The sequence below is a fragment of the Amphibalanus amphitrite genome, unplaced genomic scaffold (genome assembly GCF_019059575.1).
Source record: "Amphibalanus amphitrite isolate SeventyFive unplaced genomic scaffold, NRLGWU_Aamphi_draft 000592F_arrow, whole genome shotgun sequence".
NCBI classification, from domain to species: domain Eukaryota; kingdom Metazoa; phylum Arthropoda; class Thecostraca; order Balanomorpha; family Balanidae; genus Amphibalanus; species Amphibalanus amphitrite.
This window is the reverse complement of record NW_024882086.1, coordinates 387,800-406,557: the sequence shown is the minus strand read 5'-3', so window position 1 is coordinate 406,557 and position 18,758 is coordinate 387,800. Positions and strand designations below refer to the sequence as shown.

Genomic DNA, 18,758 nt, shown 5'->3' with positions numbered 1-18,758 from the left:
CAAAAATCAGTCGAATAACGTCGTTTCAGTACGCTCCGCACCGATATTTCCAATCGTGTGGTGTCACTGTACATACTGATCCTGGGCGCCTCTTGTCAGGGCCACTGGGCGCCAATATTTCAGCGCCAATACGATGCGACTATGGCGCCCATCCGGGGCGTGGCGCCCAATTATGACCTGCAACCCCTCCCCAGTGAAAATCCTGGATCCGCCACTGGCTAGCCGTCAGTGGTCATGTCATCGGTGGTCACTCAAAAGGTCATGCTAGGTCATGGAAGATCACCAGCCGTTATTTGATCACACTTTTTGATGGATTTTATTTACTTAGAGCTTCGCGGGAACAAAGAGCGTATGCACCGGTCCGTTAAAAATTTGAGTGAAAGGGTCTCAGGTCCGGCGACCTCTGATGTCAGGTGAAATGCCCCAGGGTAGGATTCCGGTCCTTGTTGATTAACTTCGTCAAAAATGGCAGTAGAGCTGTGATGAAGGCACCATTGTGTTCGTCATGATCGAGCTGGCACGACCTGCATCGTCCTCATATTCACCCTCCAATCGTAACAACTACAGCAGGGATTGGCAAATGGCGGGGCACCCCCTTTGGGAGATAATGAAGGTCTCTGGAAACCTCATCCCTTATCTCTTTAGCGTTAGTGGCTCTCCTTACGGAACAGGTTTCTTGACTGTTTCACCCCAGAATTCAAAGACTAGTCAAGGTAAACGCACCACAGTGAGCACAAATTGATAAGCTGGTGTATCTTAATTTTCATGTAGAACCTTTCATGTATCACGTACCTAAAACCCTTTCGTGCACTCATGGAAAAGCAACTGCCATGTTTCAACAGCTGGTAATGACATTTTCACAGCCGCTGACGTAAGAAGGGGAGGGGGCTCGATTAGACCCTCAGCCGTTCGGCCGCCGACCGAACTCAGTTTTGCAGAAAAAAAAAAACAAGTGCTATCCCCTTGACGAGAGGGAACCGATGCTACCCAATTATAAGGTCTTGGGCTACTGCGTGATTTTTTGGTCCTGCCTGCGATCTATCCGAACATTTCTCCCCACAAGTGCTGGGGTTAAATGGCATAAATTTCAAATGGTTTCTGTGGTAGAACTGCCATGCTTGAATTTGATTAATTAGGAATAGAAAATATCCATATAGTAACGGAAATCTATGGAATTTCAGTAAACTTGGTTGTGTCGGCAATGGGGTCTGGCAGTGGGGTGGAAAAGGTAATAACCCTGCCTGGCGCCCCAAAAAGGAGGGGGCACGATCCCCGAGGCCCTGCCGAACACCTTATAACTACAGGCATCACAGCTCCACACCTTTTGCAGATGGCCAGGACCCCCTGCGATACATCCCAACAGCAATCTTTATTCAGAACCTGGCTTGGTTAACCAACGATCGATACATTAAATGCGACGGATAACTCTGCAATGCACTTATCAACTATTGAACGGACCTCGCCGATAGGGGGGTACTGTACCCCCCTAACTTTCGATAGCGGGGGACCTGTCCCCCCCGTCCCCCCCGTTGGCGCCGCCCATGCCGATAGGCTCATCCAATCAAGTTTCGATAAACCCGTTCGTTCATCATCATCTCCTGCGGTTTCGAACACGCCTGTTAGGTGGTGCGGTGGACCGCGCCCAAAGCCAGGGCCCCGGTAACGTGAGGTAGCCGAGTCGGGGCAGCGTGCGCTGACCCAAGCTGGGGCCGCGCATCCTCCCGGTGTCATATGATAGCCCGGGGCTGCCCGCGGGGATGCGGTAGACCGCGCCCAAAGCCGCGGCCCCGGCTTGGGTCAGCGCACGCTGCCCCGACTCGGCTACCTCACGTTACCGGGGCCCTGGCTTTGGGCGCGGTGGTGGTGCGTCGGGCCGCGCGCTCTGACATCGGCCAAGAAAAATGCGTCAGCTGATCATTGTCATTTCTGCCACTTTCATGTGGTGAGATGGGGTCATGTGAGATGGGGTCAACTTTAGAGACGGCTGTTTCATATCAATTATTTTACATAAAATAATATTTCCAACCATAAATTAATGTTCGACAGCCAAAGTAAAGAAACAATACCAATACAGGCTTACACTTTAAATTCGACATTGTGTTGTCTACGATTAGACAGCTGATAACTCATTCCCGTACGTCGTAACTCTATAATGACCTTTGCTTATTGTCACATGTGCGCCGCATTCGTGATTGTTGCCGACGTCTGTTTGCAGGTCAGCCCACTACAGTTGTTATACATATCGAAAAACCGATAAACTTTTAGGCGAAAAAAGCACTATTTTAGGCCCATTTTTGATTTTTTTTGCGATATTAGGTAAAATCAGAAGCTTCTTATCCTAGGAAAAATAAAATGGGAAATCATTCAAAGGTGACACACTACCTTTAAGAAATAAATGGAAGAAGCTCCTTTGTCACCAAACTTTTATCTACCGTAACATATACGATAAGGAACTGCACAACATCGTGTTTTTGTACGCTGTAATTAATTTATGTAATATTAATCAGGAAGCGGAAATTCCGTTTGTACCTGATTACGAACATCCCCACGAGACTGATAAAGGCCACCAAATAGACCCGAAAAGATACTTAGCCTCTGATAATCCATCAATAGCCCAAACCGCTATGACGCTATGCACACAAATACCCAATCGTTGGCGGGGATTTCGTGCACGGGTGTATTAGGTCGCGACGATAATACAATTACGGCCAACCGAATAACTGGACGTTCCCTGCTGCGGCTCGGCATCAATCTTTAATCGCTGAGTGATGTCTCCACGTCACAACTACACGAAAACAGCTCCGAGCCGGCGGTCGCTGTACCCACACGGCAAGTGACTCGGTCACGAACACGACCGACCGGCACGAGCCGCCCGGCCGGACCACCGGCCGTGTTTTCGTAACCTTCGCCCCAGTGGGGGGGGGGCATATGTTACCACCCTGTCGCGTTTTTCGCGTGTAAATAAAAAAGCGCGGCGCGTAGCGCCGCGCCGCTTGGGGTAGCTTTTTGTACATCAATTTTGGACAATGTGTGAAATTTTTTACCCCAGGTCATGTCGGGTCAGGTCACCAGGTCAAGTTAACTGACCAAGCCTAAAAAAAAGTTTGCAATCATGTCCAGCCTGCAGTGTTTGTCAGAAAGGTTTCAAACTTGGTGGATTGCATGATGTTATGGGCGCCTACAATTTGTATATCTCGGATTTTTCATATCCGTGACCTAAGGTCAGGTCAGTGGCGTGACCTTACCATTATAAGGCAATGGAGAAAAATGAAAATGCCTCTAGATCCGTGTGTACGCATGGGAACAGTCCAAATATTTCAGAATCACAATGATTTAGTCCACTCGTGATGACCAAGGTGTCATTTTTGCTGATAGCCTCTAGACAGGTCATCTGAGGTCACTTGAGGCTACAAACAGTTTTTTGCCAATAACTCGCGATTGGAAAGAGATAGAACGCTGGGGATGGTCTCATTGTGTTTGTCTTGTTGAGACGCATCGACTGATATGCAACATGACCTTTTCCGGTCAGGTCATGACCTTGACCTGAGGTCAAATTTTCAAGTTGACCTTTCAAGGTCAAATAATAGTTCATTCGACGCGTCTCGGCGAGGGGAACACGATTCTGGCAAAAGAAATGCCGTGGCTTTTTGTAGTCAAAAGTTATTGTCGAAAAACACTTTTCGTAAAAACAGTTATTTTTGGAGTTTTTGCCCTCTGGAGGCTAAACCGTTGACCTGAGGTCAATATTGATAATGACCTTTTCAAAATAAGAGCTCAAAAGCTATCGTTTGCTGTCCGATGCGTTTTTCTAGCTACCATAGTTCCTGAGATAGCGGCATGTTTTCTGAAAAATATAATGACAATTGGCAAATTTTGACCTTTGATGACCTCTGGTGACCCCAATATTGCTCAAAGGTGAAAAATGACTGAAATAATTTCAAACGTACGCATTGAGAGCTATCGACTGCTTTTTACCGCGTCTTTCTATCCCTCTTAGTTTTTGAGTTAGAGGTGGGTGGTAACATATGCCCCCCCCCACTAGGGCGAAGTTGGCTGAGACCGCCACTGGGGCGCGGGGTAAAGGATGGCGACCGCACACAAACTCGGTAAATTCGTGTCGGACGAAATGCTGCGGGGACATTTACTGCTCCCACCTGGACAATTATGACCGAATGCTTTCAATGCGGCATTCCTGACCGGTTGATTTTATCGCTGCCGGCTCTACAGCGGCATCGATTGGGGTTTTATGACGCCGCCATCGCACTGGAAAGTTGGATCCATGCAAACTCCACGTCCATAGACGCAGTTCTGTTCGATATGAAAACCTCACACCATCACATTCATCGGGAGAGAATACATGCAAGAACAATCCTCGAAATAAAGGCCCACGAAGCCCCTGCTCGTAAAAGGAACAGTAAGGACAGATATCAAAAGGAAAAGATAAAACCTACACAACGCCAGTCCCATCAGCGGCTGCGTGGACGACCGACCACATTGCTAGCCGTCATCGTGGCGATACCCTATCTGTGCCATCGTTAATCACTGACGGCACGACGCGGCGCCACCAGTGGGCCACACCATTCCACAACCATTTATACTCGCATAATGTCGGCCGCCGAAACGGAAACTATGAATACCTTACTGATGGCGGATAGGTATCGTGGCCAAAGCAGTGGAGTGATGAGAAAAATATATAATAAGCTTGCACAATAATCGATTAGATGCCACATTAATTACCGGCTTTGGTCTAATGTGTGGTACGATGGAAAACATGCACCGCACACATGGTAGCTAACCATGAATGCTGCAAATGCATCCTGCAATGTTCTTTACCTACAGATAACCACGAGCATCAATGTGTAGCCCAATTAATGGCGTTTTAGTAGGTACGGTCTATCGTCTTACAATTGCACTTATGTTTTACTGCCGCAAAAATCATCTCAGTAGATCACTCATTACTCAATGTGTCTTTTAGTCTACACTACACAGTTCCTCAAGCTTTGAAAGCTATCCAGTCAGGCACATTTCTCGTTCGTTCAGTCCATGACTCAAACTTGGTTCAAACCACCAGTCGCCGGCGGCAGCAGGCACGGTCGATAAGATATCCGAGATCCCCTGAACTCCGCTATCCCCGACCCGTGCGACTGTCCAAGCCCTGTCAGGGGCACCCATCCCCCGCCGGACTGCGGCCGACATTGACACACTGCGCTCCCCGCCAGCCGCGCGAGACACAGCCGATTCAGAGTTTCCAGTGCCCCAGCTCGGCAGTCACCGGCAGCGATTCAATTTTCCGTTCGGCCGGATTTACATCCGATTAATCATGCCCCGCAAAGTCGAGACCCCGACGAGCCAGAGCGCGGACCCGTTGAGCCGACAGCGCACCGCTCCCAGTCCCCTGTTCTTGACGTCATAGCGAATGCATGGCGACAGACCAACGTTAGCATTGCCGCGTCATTTCTTCAAAAGTAGGACAGCGACGAAGTCGACAACACCCGTGACTGGCACTGTAGCGTGTCCCGTTCTCCTCCCTGCCATCCATCGTCACGCCACGTTACGCCCTTTCAAACCACGCATTCACACTAACACGACACCGCGTAACGTCACGGTTCATCCCACGGTGCGTCGCAGCGACCCGTGTTTCTTACTGACTCTCCCTGACTTTTGAGCCAACCCAGCTGGGGCCGTGATAAGACGGGGTCTCGGAGTCTCTAAGTGCAGTTCGACCGCCGGGGGCACAGCTGCCGCCGGCCACGGCAGGAGAAGAGCTGGTGATCATTGAGACGTGCTCAGAAAGACTGACAGAGGAGTACTCGTAGCTCAGGAAAACGATAGTCTGAGTCGTGAGGTCAGGTGGGGTCGCGGTGTGGAGCCTGGAAGGGTGATGAGTTTTATGGAGGGAAGGACGGATGGTTGCGGTGGGAATAACAGCGAAAGGTCGGAGGAGATCGATAGTTGCCAAGTACCAAGATGCGATGAGCCGCTGAAAGGTTAATGCGAAGTTAATGTTGCAACGTTGTGATTCATTATGAGATGGCCTGCGCTAACAATGACGGTGTGATGTTCGCAAAACAAGCGAGAACTGCTGTTGTAGACCTACCTACAGTAAGTCAACAGTCTGCCGCATAGATCGGTAAAAGTGGTGCAGTTGAAACCGCAGAGTATGAACGCGCACATACGTATAGCTCCTATCCTGACCCCATCCGCATCGCCAAGCTGACCAGCTGCGGGCCATGCCGACTCCAGGTGCGCGTCCTGTCACTGCACGGCCGCAACTGTCTGCTACCCGGCGGAACGGCCGCCCTGTCACACGGTCGCCATTAGACGCTGATAAATCGCGAACCCCGACTCCGCAGACGGGTCGCGACGGCGGCGAGCGACGCCCTTCCACGCTCCAGTCAGCGTGAACGACGAATGACACCCGCAGTCGGGCACACAGATTGCAATGCAACCTTAATGCACTGCAATGCCCCGCGAGAAATCAGACGGTCCAACGTCGAAAGCAATCGCGTCGTTTTCACGAGCGGTTTGCCAATTTTATCAGACATTGGTACAATATCCTAGCGCCCTCTTGGCCTGACACGTGGGCTTCCGTATCGGGTTTCCGAATAACAGATCGCCTCCAGCGGAGCCTGCAGCGCCTGGATCCCATATCCACGGCGGCAGAAAACGAACAGGATCACACGGCCGGCCGACGGAGCGAGCGCCCAGCGCCGGGCGGACGCCCCACCGTCTGTCTGTCAGTCTCTGGCTGCTTCCCCTCCCAGTGCCGGAACCGGGCGTCAGTGGAGCACGCCACATCACACCGTGGCCAACGACCGCAGCCAGACCAGGTGTTAATGGCCACACCACACCGCATCCATTGGCGGGGGGCCGGCGCGCGCCGCGGCGTGCCGGAGCTCCTTCAAAGCCGGGCGTGCCTGTCACCGTCCATGATGAACAGCCGGCGGTGCCAGACGGCGGCAGTCGCGCGCCGGCGGACATACATCAGAGCTCCAACGCGCCGCAGGAGTCACACGCCAGGCCGCGCGCCCAGACGCGGGAGGAAATGGACAGATAAATGACGAGATGCAGCGCGCCGCCGGCTGCCGCAGCCTGGCTGCCGGGAAACCGCAGCTATGCAGCCCGGGAGAATGGCTCTGCAGCAGCTCCCAATGTGGAATGATGCATCAAAAGAGCAGGAGCTTCGGGACACTTGCTCTGATGATAAAATAAATAATGAAAGGTGTTGAAAATGAGCTATCGAGACGGAACAAGATTCTTCACGACTGTCACGCTTCTCATTCACACTCATTAGATTCACACAATGCCAAGCTCTCACTGCCACCACTGAATCGAATAGAACATCACTACAAACAAATGGCCAGGCCTTACCTTTTGTTCGTAGACGTTGCGCTTGTTCCAGGAGTAGCTGTAGGTGATGTTGGGGTCGGACTCGAACGTCTGGGTGAACACGGTGCCCTCCACGATGACCTTGAGGTGGACGAGTACGAGCGTCTCGGGTACAGGGTCGGCTGTGAGCCTCATCAGCAGAGTGGAGTGATACCCGGAGGCGTCCTGGGAGTTGTACACCAGCCGCAGACCGGTGCCGGGGATCTCGATCGACTCCTGAAGAACCTGTGAACATTGAGGGGAAGGAGGTATAAACGATACTGCATGTAAACTACAATCGTGACAAAGGCGTTTGGCATGAGGACGGTAGAGAAAGTGGAAAACAAGGACTCTTGATGACAAACATTTGCTGCAGCTGTTCATCTAACAACAGCTTAACTTTTGTTCAGTGCTCATCTAACAACAGCTTACCTTGTGATCCTGCAATAGAAACAGGGCAACGGATCTGGTCTCTAGGATAGCTAGATAAATAGCACAAGCCAAACTGAAAACCTCCACTGACTTGATACATGTATTTCCAAGAGGACCGGTTGTCGTTTTACTGCAGCAATTATGTTTTCCGAAAAACGAGTAATCGGTGTTCTTTTTTGGGATAATCTAGTGTGGGTTGTGCGAACTGTGGGCAGCTCAATTGTGAGCTGGCAGCTAATGCAGGCCACGCCGTATCATTTGGGCGCCATTTTGCTCCGTGGCAAGCCGGGGTAACTCAATTTCGTGTTGCGCCGTACAAATTGCACCGAATTAGTCGTCGATGCTGCACTCAGCAAATACACCCACCAGGCAAACAAGGGCTGTGCCATAATTGCCCGCGCCAGGGCTGGTATAGGTCCGGCCGGCAAACAGCACAGCCCGACCAAATCTAGCGAGATAAGTCGTGGTATGTTTCCCCTACAAGAAAAGACATTTAAGCCTGTGTGAGAAAGCGCATAAGTTGTGCTCGGTAATTCGTCAGTAAGGCATTAGTATTTTTATTGGAATGATATGTAGGTATGCAGTTAGGTTACGCTTGACGTAAAGAAAATAAACATTGACATGGATGAAAATAAGTACTAGGTATAGAAAGTCTAGGATAGCAGACATACGACAAACCACCTAGGTTTGAGTTCCGGGTTGCTGTACGGACTCATTCCGAGGCCTTTCAAGACACTGGCTCGTCGTATACCTCGAGTTGTATGCCATTAAAGACCAAAAGTCAAGACTCGAGCATCGCTTCTGGGTGCTCTCGATAAGAGCAGGTATATCATGATTCTGACGGGAATGGCCTATGGTGGGCGGGACCGGTAGTATCCATAGCAAGTTGAAGTGTATAACGCTAAACAATTTCGCCGCAAAGTCATGGCAACGCTGATCCCTGGGTCGGTCTCCTGATATGGAATGTTTGATGGCCGCTCCGCCCTCCTTCAGTTCCGCTCTCTCAAGTTTGATCTCATCTGGCCGGCTCGTTGACACGGCATTTGCGGTTCGTTTCTGCCGCACTACCGGTGCGATGTAGCGGAACAGCTTGATCTGACGAGGCCCAGCTCGCCAAATGGACGTCATTGCCGGCCACATCAGCGAGGATGGGCCGCGGCCGCGCCGCCGCCTCCGGGCCCATACCGAATTCGAGTCGTGTCAGTCTCACTTCGCGACCGGAGCCGCCGACAGGCTCCCGGCTGCATCCGACAGCGGCCGCATCAGAATGGGATCAACAGAGCGCGAGCTGAACATTAGCTCAGCTGACAGCGTGGGAATATATGTTCGATTTCGTAGAAAGCCTCAGTGCAGGTGTTCAAAGTCTGGCATTTATCAGATGGTATTGATGGTTCCTGCCGGTGATATTCATATCGTCCAAACTAACCTCATTTACTTACAGAAGATGGTCTGATGGGATATGCCGCTGAATGTAAAAAAAAAACTATACAGCTCTATAGATTGATGATATACGGGATGGTGGCCAGTGGTCAATGTAAGCACAGCAGCTGCCCTGAAGCGGCCGGTCAGCAACAAAGGCGATTACTTAGTGCAGCTCTCAAAAGCCAAATGGTTCAGTGCGCATCAGGGCATTTGTCGATCCACAAGATATGCCTTGCCGGCGCTGGAATCATGCGACCCGACACTAGCACTACAAGGGTAGTAGATGCTGCTTTCTGAGAACATCTTACGCCTCAGAGCTTACGGGGATCAGACCCAGGCGCTAGCTTTCAATGAAATTAATTTAATCGACCAAAAGCGCGGTGTCTATTTGCGGCGCATCTAACTCAGGAGTGCATTGAAGTTGTTAATGCATTAGAACATAGCCAATCGCATTAAACGGAATTATTTGATTGACGACTGACATGAAATCGTCGTAGGTACACCATTACATACTTAAGCTGTGGTGCTGTGGGGCTGTTCACCACATATTAGTGACTGGATTTTACGTTAATCAGAAATGGAAAATATCAACCTGGTGCGTGTTCCAAAAATTCAATCAGTTCGATCTAAACGGCCCCAAGTAAAAGAATTAATTAAAAGAGCGGGTTGTTATATTTAAATTACCAAAACGAAGTCAAAAACCAAAACAGCGAATCAGACAATGGAGCGACGAAGAGACGAGAATGAAATCCAAGTTTGCCAAATATGCCCTGCCTAATCTAAGTTATAAATCCCGGACAGAACGGGCCTAATGGAGCCAGACGTAACGCGTCTGCTCGGGTCAAGAGCTCGGCCTAGAATGTCGGGGGAGCGGAGCGCGCGGCCCGACGCAGCGGGCTGGGCCCCAGACATGCGCAGAAACACTCGGACACCACGTGGCTGCCGATCGGAGCGCGGATTGGTCACTGGCCGACGCACTGCGGCAGCGCAGGCCGCAGCACGCGGTCGCATCGTGATGGGACAAAGTTCACGAACAGACACGTCCTGGGCCGCCCCCCCAGCGCCGGGGCGGGGTAGCGACGTCACAAGTCGGCGCGCGAATCGGTCTGCGCCGGGAACTCCCGTGCCGGCCGGCGACACACGTGGTTACCACAGTACTCACCGCCTCAGCGCGGAGCGCATACACGATAAGCCAAAACAATCACTTTCCACATCACTCGGTGCGCGACGTGATCGACACTTCACTGCGCGACGCAATAATCACTACACGGTACGGCGCAACGCAATCGTCACTGCACGGTCCTGCGCGACGCAAGAATCACTACACCGCGCGACGCAGTTATCACTTCACTGTCGGCGCCACGCGATCAGGATCGTCCTCGAACGCACGTACGCGGGCGCACTTAAAAGTATCGGAAGTCCGGTTGCGGCCGGAACTGCACGCGGCGGCCGCTGCGGGTGTGCACCGGCGCAGCCGCGGAAGGCTTGTCGTCCTTGGCCGGCGATGCGGAAGACGTCACTCCAGGTTTTGAAGTCCTCTTGCTGGACGGTCTTGTAGTCGTCGGCGTCTGTGTCGGCTCGTCGGGCGCCCCAGTGGCGAGGGGCCCGAGCGAGGTCGACGGTGACGGCTGCTGCTCCGGAGCCGTAGGCTCGGTACTGCTCGGACCAAGCGTGTCCGCAGATGGCGGCATGTGTGCCGGTTTGAGTCTGTCAACGCTTACAGTGTCGTGGGCGCCAGTCGGCAGCTCCAACGTGAACACTTTAGGGCTGCGTCTGATGACTCGCATGGGGCCGCGGTACGGGGACTCCAGAGAGTGCCGCACGCGGTCAACGCGTACCCACACGTGTGTGCATGTCATGAGATCGGGTGGCACATGTGTCGGTGGTGTGCGGGCGTGGTTCGAGCCCTGTGAGAGTGTGACGAAATCGATTTCTGACATACGTTTTGCCAGTTCTTGGACGTACTTTGTTCCGACGGGGACCTTCTCGACGGCGCAGCGGGGAAACAGCACCTGCGCGCCTGTGACGGCAGTGAATGCCGAAAAACCCGACTCTGCTGGCATGGCTCTCAAAGCTAGCAAAACGACGGGTAGCGCGCGCAGCCACTCTTGCCTGCGCGCCCGGATGGCAGCTTTGAGCGTTCGGTGGACTCTTTCCACCATCCCATTACATGTCGGATGATAAGCAGTGGTTCGGAGGCGATGGAAACCTATCATTGAAGACAAGTGTGAAAATAGTTCCGCTTCAAATTGGGAACCGCGGTCTGTGACAACATGCAGCGGAACTCCGAATCGGGACACCCAAGTGTCGAGGAAAGCAGAGGCTACACTTTCCGCGGTGATCGAGACCAACGGCACGGCCTCGACCCAACGCGTGGCGCGATCGATGCATGTCAACAAATAACGAAATGGCGCGGTGAAGGGGTGCCCGTGGGGTACTGACGGGGGCAGCGGCCCGACTATGTCTATATGTACAGTTTCGAACCGCTGCGAGGACACATCAAATCGACCGGGCGGAGAACGAGTGTGCCTGTGCACCTTGGCTTCCTGGCATGCTTCACACTCCTTCACCCATCGCGCAATGTCACGGCGCATATCATGCCAGAAATAGCGAGAGCTGATGAGACGGGTGGTGCCTTTCCTACCCGGGTGTGACAGGCCGTGGAAACGATCAAACACGGCGCGCCTGCATGCCTCTGGTACGTACGGGCGTGGATGTGGTCCAGAGTTTTCACACAGGACTGTGATGTCGCCAGACAGTGTTACTGGCTCCAATCGGGAGGTGTCCTGCGGGTTTGAGCGCGATTCTGAACCTGACTCGGCATGATGGTGCTCTGTATCGGCACTGTCGGCGTCTCTCTCCTTTTCCTGCTTCTGAGCCGCCGCGATAAAATGGAGGTCACATGCATCGAGGGACACTGCATTTACCGGGCGACTGAGGCAGTCTGCCACCACGTTGTCACTGCCACGAATGTACGAGACCTCCGTGATGTATTCCGTGACGACACACCAGTGGCGCTGTTGGCGGTCAGACTTAGCAGTGTGCGGGCTGTGAAAAGCGCGCACGAGTGGCTTGTGGTCCGTTCGCAGGGTAACGTGGCGGCCTTCGATCATGTCACGAAAATGGAGTGTGGCCAGATAAGCCGCGAGTAGCTCTCTGTCATACGCGGCGTACTTCTGTTGGGCCTGACTGAGCTTCCGTGAGAAGAAGCCAATGGGAACGGGTACTCCGTCCACAATCTGATGGAGCGCGGCACCCACCGCGACTTGTGATGCGTCAGTAACGAGCTCGTACTGCTCGCAGTGTGGCACTGGGTGTGGCAGAGTGCAGGCGCCAGCCAGCGCTGCTTTACTGTCACTGAACGCCTGAGTCTGTTCCTCTGTCCACGTCAGTTCTTTGCTTTTTGGATTGAGTCGAATCAGTTCGGTCAGGTGGAACGTGACATCGGCGAATCGCGGAATCATACGCCGGTAGAAGCCGATGAGTCCCAGATAGCGACGCAGTGACTCTGAGTCATGCGGTAGGGGGAGGTCCAGAATCTCTTTCACTCTGGCCTTGGGAGGTGTGACACCTGTGCTGGTGACGTCATGACCGAGGAAAATGAGTGACTTCTTCATGAACTCGCATTTCTCCAGTGTGATGCGAAGCTTGTGCTCAGCCAGCTTGCTGAACACGAGGCGCAGATCTTTCTCATGCTGCTCCTGGTTCTCGGAAAATACCAGAATATCGTCGAGATAGACGAATACGCACGGCACGTCTCGGAAGATGCCGTCCATGACCCTCTGGAATGTGGCACCTGCGTTGCGAAGCCCCATTGGAATGAAGGCGTATTCGTACAAGCCGAAGGGCGTGGTGACGGCCGTCTTCTCTGAGTCAGCGGGGTTCATAGGCACCTGGTGATATGCACGGAGCAGATCGATTTTGCTGAACCACTGAGCGTTGTGGAGCTTGGTTGAGAGGCTCTGAATGTGCGGCAGTGGGTAGCGGTCCGGTTTGGTTACGGCGTTGAGCGCGCGGTAATCACCGGTGACACGCCACTCACCAGGGGTACTCTTCGGAACCATGTGGATGGGTGAGGCCCACGGGGACCTAGACGGACGAATCACTCCTGTTTTGAGCAGCACATCGAGTGCTTGCTTGGCTGCGGTTAGTTTGTCGGGCGGCAGCTTGCGTGGGCTGGCGAACGTGGGTGGAGCGCTGCCGGTGTCGATGAAGTGAGTGGTTTTGATTGGCGAGTCTGTGTACTCCGGCTGGTTAGGGCTGAGAACAGCGGGGTGATCCTCTAGGATGGGCCGCACTGCCTCAGGCACCTGAGCGAGATCATTTATCACCAAATGAACAGACTCCCCGGTCGTCGGTACACCGGGAGCAGAGAGCAGAGTGGTGGAGTCGCGGAGAACTTGGGAACCACAATCGACAACCAACGAGTTGTGAGCGAGAAAATCGTTACCGAGTAGTGGCTCTGTCACTTCGGCCACTACAAATATATGTGGTGCTGTGGGGCTGTTCACCACATATTAGTGACTGGATTTTACGTTAATCAGAAATGGAAAATATCAACCTGGTGCGTGTTCCAAAAATTCAATCAGTTCGATCTAAACGGCCCCAAGTAAAAGAATTAATTAAAAGAGCGGGTTGTTATATTTAAATTACCAAAACGAAGTCAAAAACCAAAACAGCGAATCAGACAATGGAGCGACGAAGAGACGAGAATGAAATCCAAGTTTGCCAAATATGCCCTGCCTAATCTAAGTTATAAATCCCGGACAGAACGGGCCTAATGGAGCCAGACGTAACGCGTCTGCTCGGGTCAAGAGCTCGGCCTAGAATGTCGGGGGAGCGGAGCGCGCGGCCCGACGCAGCGGGCTGGGCCCCAGACATGCGCAGAAACACTCGGACACCACGTGGCTGCCGATCGGAGCGCGGATTGGTCACTGGCCGACGCACTGCGGCAGCGCAGGCCGCAGCACGCGGTCGCATCGTGATGGGACAAAGTTCACGAACAGACACGTCCTGGGCCGCCCCCCCAGCGCCGGGGCGGGGTAGCGACGTCACAAGTCGGCGCGCGAATCGGTCTGCGCCGGGAACTCCCGTGCCGGCCGGCGACACACGTGGTTACCACAAAGCCAAACAGAAATTATGTGAGCAAGAATAGTAGGTACCTAGCATAAGGGAAGCTCTAGTTGACATGTTTAGCATTAGGGAAGTTATTGACATATTTAGGTACCTATGTCATACAGTCAATAAATGAAAATTGGAATGGAAAGCATGTCAACGTAAAATAAGATTATTTTCTAAGTACGACGCTATCAGCGAGCTATGAAAATTGTATTGCATTCATTGGCTAAACGAAGAGGCTGCTGGCAATTGCAAAATGATTTGCCGCACATGGTACAGATTGTTGGAGTCTCAATACCCACAAAATGCCGGGTTGGGCGATTTTTGAGCCATTACTGCACAGGCGCGCAACAGGTCCGCTCTGAATGACAGCACAGCAGCCACATACAGAACATTCCGAAATCCAATGATTCCATGGCAGTTATTCAGTTTCTCGACTGCCTTTACTCAGTTTTTCTACTGCCAATGCAAGAGCAATTCTTTATGCATCCATTTCAACCGAATTGCGCCATGCCAGCTCATCGAAGACTGACCAGACAGACGTCTGAGATAGCTTATGACTGCACTACCCACGCAGTGCTTTACTCGTTTTATAGTGTTCGATAGCCGGCAACAGCCAGTAATGGCGGCGAATGTCGACCAGCGCCCTCCGAGGGCACAATGACGCTCGGTCGATGACTCTGCGGCGACTCTCCGTTTTAGGGTCGTTATCTCGCCGCTGCCTCCGCCGGAGGTTGTCACATGCCGGATGGCGCCGGCGGACGGCAGTCCGAGGACCGGCGACCGTCCCCTGTCTGTCCACCCCTCCCGCTCCAGTGCCGGTCCACCGGCAACCCGGAGCCACCGGAACCGGCCCGGAAATCCGGCGGGGCGCGCCGGAAGCCGGACGTCCATCGAGGCGACCCACAGACGGAGTGGCGGTGCTTATCGACGCAGTTAGTTGGGCTTGGATGAGTCACGCTACAGACGGACAAACAGCATGAAATGGGGTAGGGTGCGAGGAGACGAATCTTCGGACTTCGACAGGCAAAGATGAGACAAAGATGAATATATACATGGCGAATTGGGTTGTGGAATAAGAGGCGGACAAGCGCTGTGTTGTGCACCGTGAAAGGCAGCTTGCTGGTGGTGAACTTAGCCACCCCATCTCCGGACCTCGTGAACGACAAGCTTGTCACAAAGCCAAACGCCAACGACCCCCTCCCGGACTGACCTGCGTCTCGACGAGCACGGCGGCGCCGTCGACGTCGCCCGTCTCGTCAGCGTCGATGACGGTGTCGGGCTGCCAGGTGTTGATGATGACCGGCCGCAGCAGGTCGGGTTGGTGGGTGTGACAGGCCGGCGGCGGGGTGGACGCGTCGGCCGCCGGACGCTCCGTGTCCTGCAGCATCACGATCGGGTCGAGCACCACCAGCTGGTTCCAGGCGACGGCCACCGGGCGGGTCATGGGCCGGAACGGAGCCCGCTGGAACTGCAGGTTCACCGCGCCGCCGCCGTTCACCATGATGTCGAACCTGACGAACAGGGTGGAAGAGGGCGTCATCGTGATGTATGCCCAAAGGACCGAGTGGTGAAGACATCATCGATCCAGGTGTCGGACATCATGGCTGGAACGTTGGAAATACGATGCTAATCGGAGAGGATCACGAGGAAAAATCGGTCTGGAGAGGGAAGTATTGTATTGCATCAGAAAACGAACAACCTTTAAAATGAAGGAAGATAATCCGTTAGTGAAATATGTAAAACATGTGGTCGGTTTATATATGCATCACCTTGATAACACATGGCGAAAGTCAATACCTAATCATTGGGTTGCAATTCCAAGACAGTCACACAAAGAGACACAAGCCAAGAACGGGAAAACTGCTGCCCAGCATTACTCATAGTCTGCCTGGGAAAGCTTTATCACCACAATTAGTACGCTATTTAACCCGCGCCCTGCTGGGGGGGTGTTTGAACACCCCCCTTGTGGTTTTTCGCGAATATCTCAAAAACGGCGGCGCGGAGCGCCGCCGTTTTTGGTACACCTTATCATACATCAATTCTACACATGTTGTGAAAATTTCAGACCAAGGTCATTCAAGGTCAGGTCACCAGGTCACTTGAAGTGACCTCACCTCATAAAAACTTTCAATGTCTGTCATAGCTACACCGAGTGACCGATCGCTTTGAAACTTTCAGCGATTGCTAAGAGCAATAGCATGTACAAAATGTATATCTCAGAATTTTGATATCGATGACCTAAGGTCAGGTCAATTTTGCGACCTCCCCATTATAAGTCAATGGGAGAAAATTGAAATGCGCCGCTTTTGGATGGAAGACATTATAAACACTCCCAAACACCGAATTACAAGTGGTTTAGACACACTGAACTTGAAAATGGTGTCCGTGACCCTTGTTTATGCCCTGAGGTCATCTTAGGTCACGAATGGTATCTAACAGTTTTTCGCAAATAACTTTTGATAGAGGCATGCTAGAGCGATGAAAACGCCTTAGATGTGTTCAGCTCGACGATACGGATCGACTGATATGCAACATGACCCTTCCTGGTCAGGTCATGACCTTGACCTGAGGTCAAATTTTCAAGTTGACCTTTCAAGGTCAAGTTATAGTTCATTCGATGCGTCCTGACGAGAGGAACACGATGCCGGTAAAAGTAAGCTCGTACAAGGCTTGGGTCAAAAGTTATTGCAGAAAAACTGTTTTCGAAAAAATCGGCTATTTTTGCAGTTTTTGCCCCCTGCAGGCAAAACCGTTGACGTTAGGTCAAATCTGAGAGAATTACTCAGAAAGGGCGTTAATAGGGCTATCGAATGCGCTTTTCCGCGGCGCTGTAGCTCTATTGGTTCCCGAGTTATGCGTTGGCTTCTTGGAAATTTTCGACATTCGACCTGGAAATCGGCGAAATTTTGCCTTCAATGACCTCTGGTGACCTGACCTTTGACCTGACCAAAAAATTGACCGAAGTGATTTCGTCATTATTTTTTACGCTCTTTCGAACGCCGCCTTCCGCGTATCGCTACGTGGCCCAGGAGCCGAGTTACAAGAGGGGGGGGGGGTGTTCAAACACCCCCCCCCCCAGCAGGGCGTGGAAATCCAGGACCCCCAGCAGGGCGCGGGTTAATATATTTCCCGAGTGAGAAGTTACAGTTCATATTTCAGCGAGGCGACCATTCCAGGCACTAATTGCGCCTTCCTTGACATTAGCTAAATGTGGGGAAGAAATGAGCGTTTGTCACGCCTCCTTGTCAACGTCCATGGGCTGCGGCAAAATCAAGGAGAAATGGTCACCTTAGAAACGTACACTCTAAGTATTTCCGCTTGAATACCCTCAACTCTTATCCAGAATTGGAGGATCAAAAGCATGCGATAGCATGCTTTTGCATCCGGAAATTCCCATTGGTGGGTCGCTGAAAAAAAGTTCGGCTGAACCTGTTTGTCAGTGAGTGAGTATGTGAGTTTGTCCAAGCTTTTTTGGACCTGGAGTCAAAATGGGTGGACCGATCGGGACGAAAGTGGGACCGTTTGATTCGTCTCCGGCGAGGTAAACTTTTGGTGCTGGCCTCGGTTCGCTCGGTGCTTCGTGGCACATGCTATTCCGCTTCAAAGTTTCGGTGACACGAAATTTTTTGTCAAGGCTACAGGTCAACCCGAGGTTACGGGCAAAGCCATACTGGCGGGACACATCGGTAACACCTTGAACCAGTTTCCAGGGGGGCCACCGTCTGCGAGGGGTGCAGGCTGCACGTGCTGGGGGCGGAAAACCGTTTTGACGTGAGGTCCTCTGGCTCAAAGAAATTTTAAGCTATCAACCTCAAAATCGGTTCAATGGTAGTCCCAGGTAAGGCCTCCAAAATAATGCACATTTGGTTGAGCTAAACTCTGTGGTGCATGAGCTATGCACGTGCAAGCCGATTGCACCCCTTCGTACGTTGCCACGCCTGCAGGGTAAACGGCAGCTCTAACTGGTTCAAAACTTGCAGGTCATAAGAAGAATACATTGAGTCATGACATTCCGGGGAGATAATATCCGAGGGGTGCAAGCTGCGCGTGCGGGGGGCGGATCACGGTTTTGACGACGGATCCTCTGATCCCGGGAAACGTCGAGCTAGCGACACAAAAGTCGGTACACTGATAGAACTAGACACACGCTACAGGATGTTATGAAAATGCCTGCACTGTGGTGCCTGGGACATGAACTATGCACGTGCAGTTAATGCATATCTTACTGTAGGTAGATCTCCACATGAATCTCACGTGCTTTCAAGCATTTCATGGATGTTTCAGTTGGTTTTGCCAAGGCGGTTTTGCAGTCCATACCTACTCAGTTCCATTCCTCCAATTCTGGCCCAAGGCAACGCACGAGCGCTGCCGGCATCTAGTTTACAAAATAAAAAAACTTCTTACGAATACACGCG

The 18,758-nt window shown here is 52.3% G+C and overlaps 1 protein-coding gene across 2 annotated transcripts in view; it reads right to left on the bottom strand.

Moving 5' to 3' along the window:
• LOC122394458 (teneurin-m-like) overlaps nt 1-18,758 on the bottom strand; it is a 64,258-nt gene that overhangs the window by 14,077 nt on the left and 31,423 nt on the right. For both annotated transcript variants that reach the window (XM_043391347.1, XM_043391348.1), the window contains 2 exons: nt 15,554-15,854; nt 7,372-7,614 (listed from right to left, as the gene is read on the bottom strand). In XM_043391347.1, coding sequence (XP_043247282.1) covers nt 7,372-7,614; nt 15,554-15,854 — 544 coding nt within the window. The remainder of the gene's footprint in view (nt 1-7,371; nt 7,615-15,553; nt 15,855-18,758) is intronic.